Source organism: Sinocyclocheilus anshuiensis, unplaced genomic scaffold (genome assembly GCF_001515605.1).
Source record: "Sinocyclocheilus anshuiensis isolate Anshui unplaced genomic scaffold, SAMN03320099.WGS_v1.1 scaffold418, whole genome shotgun sequence".
Lineage (NCBI taxonomy): Eukaryota > Metazoa > Chordata > Actinopteri > Cypriniformes > Cyprinidae > Sinocyclocheilus > Sinocyclocheilus anshuiensis.
In genome coordinates, this window is record NW_015544131.1 from 283931 (window position 1) to 288499 (window position 4569).

Consider the following 4569-nt stretch of genomic DNA (forward strand, 5'->3'; position numbering starts at 1 on the left):
AAAAAAAACATTTCATAAGGCTATAAATAAAAGTAGTTTTTATGCATTTAAATAATTAGACGTATTAAAACACAGAATTTGGTAACAATAAACAAGGTGAAAAAAATAGAACATTTCATAAGACCCTAAACATGTAATTTTTGTTAAACGTTTTAATAGATTTGATGTTGAATTGTATACGTTTCATTATTTAATTAGACATGCTTTTGATTAATAAAATTTAATTTAACCATTTAAATAGGAGTCCAAAAAAATTGAAATGGAAAAAAAAAAACAGAATCCAAAAAATTTAACATTTGAAATAAAAAAAAATAGAATTTGGGAAAAAATTAAACGTATTTCATAGGGCCCTAGCATAGTTATTTATTTATTGTGGTGATTTGAAGGTTGTGTCAAAAAGTTGTTGTTTTAGTCTAGTAGACAAATAGCTGTATTCTGTCCGTTTTTACTCGTGTACGATAATTTTCTTCCAAATACGATAATTTTCAGCTTCTGGTACGATACTTGGACATTTCCAAATCTGGCAACACTGCTTTGGCTTCACTTTTGAGGACTGGTGCGGCACACTTGTATGTGACCCGTTCCAAGTCAAATAAAACCTCTCATAAGACATTCTTCAAAAACATTCTTCATTTCTGCAGCGGTCGACATCTTAATGAGGATAAAATGATTGAGTTCAGCTTTGAGAATGAAAACCAACCTGTTTGTGTCTCAGTATCTTCATGTTTGACTTCTTCAATCTTCACGTCTTCACGCTCCTCTTTAATAAACGCCATCTTTATAATAGTGAGTCCCGTGGCTCTCAGCTGCTTCAGCAGGAGTTTGTCCCCTGTGTTCAGACACTCTGTCATGTTTAAGATGAGAATAATTAACAGAAAGACAAATAAATCCCAACTAAATCTCTAGGTGCATCTTAATCAGCTCCCTAGGCAGTGCACTGGGCAAAAAAATGGCTTATCTTACTTAGTGTTTTTGTCTTGTTTCTAGTCAAAATATCTAAAAATTCTTAAATCAAGATACTTTTACTAGATAAACCAAATTACTTAAGATATTTAGTCTTGTTTACAGAGGGGAAAAAACTAAATCAAGTGCATTTTGCTTAAAACAAGTAAAATTATCTGCCAGTGGGGTAAGCAACAAGACAAAAATACTAAGTAAGATAAGCCATTTTTTGCAGTGCATAAATTAAAAATAAATATAATAGAAAAATAAATAAAGAAAACCACAACTATCACTACTAATTAAAGAACACAGATTATACAGAAAGTTCACATTTATCTATTTACCATTTAAGTTATATTCAATAATACACTCATTAAAACGTTAGCAGCTGGTTTGTCACACATTTGTGTTTCTTGCATTCACAGTTTTGAGCAGAACGTGAATCACTTTAAGAATCTTTTCTCTCATTAATTTCGTGTTTACTATAAACTGATTCACGATATAGGGGCGAAATAAGACTAACATTGTCTGTTATTCACGCGCGAGTGCGCTTTACTCACACAAAATAACGTTCGTGAAATGCCAATTAAGATATTAATATGTTCCATTCAAAAACAGGTCGCTTACAAAAACGATAGTTTAAACACTATAAACGCTTAAAACTCAAACCTTTCTTCAGCCGAATCTCAGGAGCGCAGTGCGGAACAAACAAATGCCGTCACAACGCCACGCCAAAATAAAAGTCCTTCCCACAACCTTAAAATCACGAAAGTGCATAGAAATACAAGTACAAAAACACACCACTAATACATCACATGTCAGTAGTATCATTTTGAGAAAAGAGAGTAAACGGAGTACATTCAAGCTCTAACAAGACTTAGTGTAGGCTATATGTTTTGTTTTGTTTTTGCAGTAAAACAGAAAGCAGTCTTCTGAATGTTTTTAAATTGCTGGGAGCCAACAAAAACAAATATTAGACAACAAGCATTTAAGATGGGAATTATATGAATCATTTTTATGATTAATTAGCAGTCAGTGGTCTGGACAAATTATACAGGCACATTACATCCCTGTTGAAAAAAACAGCATATGCTGGTTAGGAATGTTTTGACGCTGGGATGCTGGTTTAAGATGGTCCTTTGCTGGTTTATGCTGGTTTAAACTGGTCCTTTGCTGGTTTAAGCTGGTTTATGCTGGTCCTTTGCTGGTTTAAACTGGTCCTTTGCTGGTTTAAGCTGGTTTATGCTGGTCCTTTGCTGGTTTAAACTGGTCCTTTGCTGGTTTAAGCTGGTTTATGCTGGTCCTTTGCTGGTTTAAACTGGTCCTTTGCTGGTTTAAGCTGGTTTATGCTGGTCCTTTGCTGGTTTAAACTGGTCCTTTGCTGGTTTAAGCTGGTTTATGCTGGTCCTTTGCTGGTTTAAACTGGTCCTTTGCTGGTTTAAGCTGGTTTATGCTGGTCCTTTGCTGGTTTAAACTGGTCCTTTGCTGGTTTAAGCTGGTTTATGCTGGTCCTTTGCTGGTTTAAACTGGTCCTTTGCTGGTTTAAGCTGGTTTATGCTGGTCCTTTGCTGGTTTAAACTGGTCCTTTGCTGGTTTAAGCTGGTTTATGCTGGTCCTTTGCTGGTTTAAACTGGTCCTTTGCTGGTTTAAGCTGGTTTATGCTGGTCCTTTGCTGGTTTAAACTGGTCCTTTGCTGGTTTAAGCTGGTTTATGCTGGTCCTTTGCTGGTTTAAACTGGTCCTTTGCTGGTTTAAGCTGGTTTATGCTGGTCCTTTGCTGGTTTAAACTGGTCCTTTGCTGGTTTAAGCTGGTTTATGCTGGTCCTTTGCTGGTTTAAACTGGTCCTTTGCTGGTTTAAGCTGGTTTATGCTGGTCCTTTGCTGGTTTAAACTGGTCCTTTGCTGGTTTAAGCTGGTTTATGCTGGTCCTTTGCTGGTTTAAACTGGTCCTTTGCTGGTTTAAGCTGGTTTATGCTGGTCCTTTGCTGGTTTAAACTGGTCCTTTGCTGGTTTAAGCTGGTTTATGCTGGTCCTTTGCTGGTTTAAACTGGTCCTTTGCTGGTTTAAGCTGGTTTATGCTGGTCCTTTGCTGGTTTAAACTGGTCCTTTGCTGGTTTAAGCTGGTTTATGCTGGTCCTTTGCTGGTTTAAACTGGTCCTTTGCTGGTTTAAGCTGGTTTATGCTGGTCCTTTGCCAGCACATGACCAGCATAAACCAGCAAAGGACCAGCTTAAACCAGCATCCCAGCGTTAAAACATACCTAACCAGCATATGCTGGTTTTCTCAACAGGGAGAACAATTTGAATATTTAAAAACAAACAAAATATACATTTTGTAGTTGCAAGGATTCATAGGACAGATGAATTCTGATGCTAGCAAACACTGATGCCACAAATATGCCACAAAGATGCAAATGATAAACACTATGGCAAATACAATATATTAAATAAGTTTTTGAAATAAGCCTGGACAAGGGTAAGAATAATAAACCTATGAGAAATATATTATAAATTATCTATCCATCTACCATGGTAGACATGTTTCATATTAACCACAATTGCTTATATTTTAATAAGCGTCCACAAGCTGGGTGGAGGAGGATTTGGCTTTGTGTATGAAGGGACACGCTGCACAGGGACACAGATGGACTTAAGGTTTGAAATTTTTATTTCATTTTTAGACATGTGAATAACTGGGAAACCACCTTCATCTAAGCATCATATTTACTTTACTTTCATCTTGATGTACTTGGTTTGCTATGGCAGCTACGAACTACAAAATAAACACTACCCCTCAGAAGGGAGTACAGTACACTGGCCCAAGTGAGACATGGGAGGAAGAAAGCCCAGAACCATGCAAGACCGTCCCATTTGAGAATTTCTGCGGTTGTAAACAAAGACTTCAAGATCACAGAGACTGATGAAGGAAGCCCTTCGAAGAGTAATCGCAGAAAACAATTTGGTTGCTATTACAAGCACAGTCAAGAGTCTGCAGCCACCTTCAGTAGTCCCTACCTGAAAGATGATTGTGCGTGTCTGTTGTATGGAGCCATTGGGGACAAAGATCACACTGTCACCATCCACCTGCTGGTAGACAAAAACTGCAGCTCCGTGTATGTCAAGCCAAACATTTGAGTAAGACCCTTCTGCTTGGCCATGGCCAAACATGGCCTCGTTTTGTACAAGTTTTAATACTATGCTTATTTCTGTAATGGCTTGTGTGAGCGTTTGTTTGCGCATGCACTCCCCTTCCCCATTGGTGTTTCCTTTCATGGACTGCTGTCGTGTGTGGTATTTTTTTGTTTATGTTTTTACTTTTGCTAAACGAAACTGTACACTGGCTGTTTACAGTGGTGGACAGTAACGGAGTAGTTTTACTTCGTTACTGTACTTAAGTAAATTTTTCAAGTATCTGTACTTTACTGGAGTAGTTTTATTTTGAGTAACTTTTACTTTTACTTCACTAAATTCCAAAGCATAAGATCGTACTTTTTACTTCACTACATTTCATAAAACATATCGTTACTCCTTATAATATATCACGTGCTCCGACACGCAGAAGCGGTGTCTGATTCAAGAACGAACTGATTCTTTTCAATTAACCTTTTAAAATCGGTTCGCAAATCGCA

General features: G+C 37.2%; 1 protein-coding gene across 1 annotated transcript in view; it reads right to left on the reverse strand.

The window, feature by feature from the left end:
* The window catches only part of LOC107694892 (gastrula zinc finger protein XlCGF8.2DB-like), a 10610-nt gene extending 9133 nt beyond the window's left edge, over positions 1–1477 (reverse strand). Inside the window, exons 1-2 of the mRNA XM_016494611.1 lie at positions 1287–1477; positions 701–844 (exon numbers count right to left, since the gene is read on the reverse strand). Of these exons, the coding sequence (XP_016350097.1) occupies positions 701–776 (76 nt within the window). The 5' untranslated portion in view covers positions 777–844; positions 1287–1477. The remainder of the gene's footprint in view (positions 1–700; positions 845–1286) is intronic.
* Positions 1478–4569: the final 3092 nt, after the last annotated feature.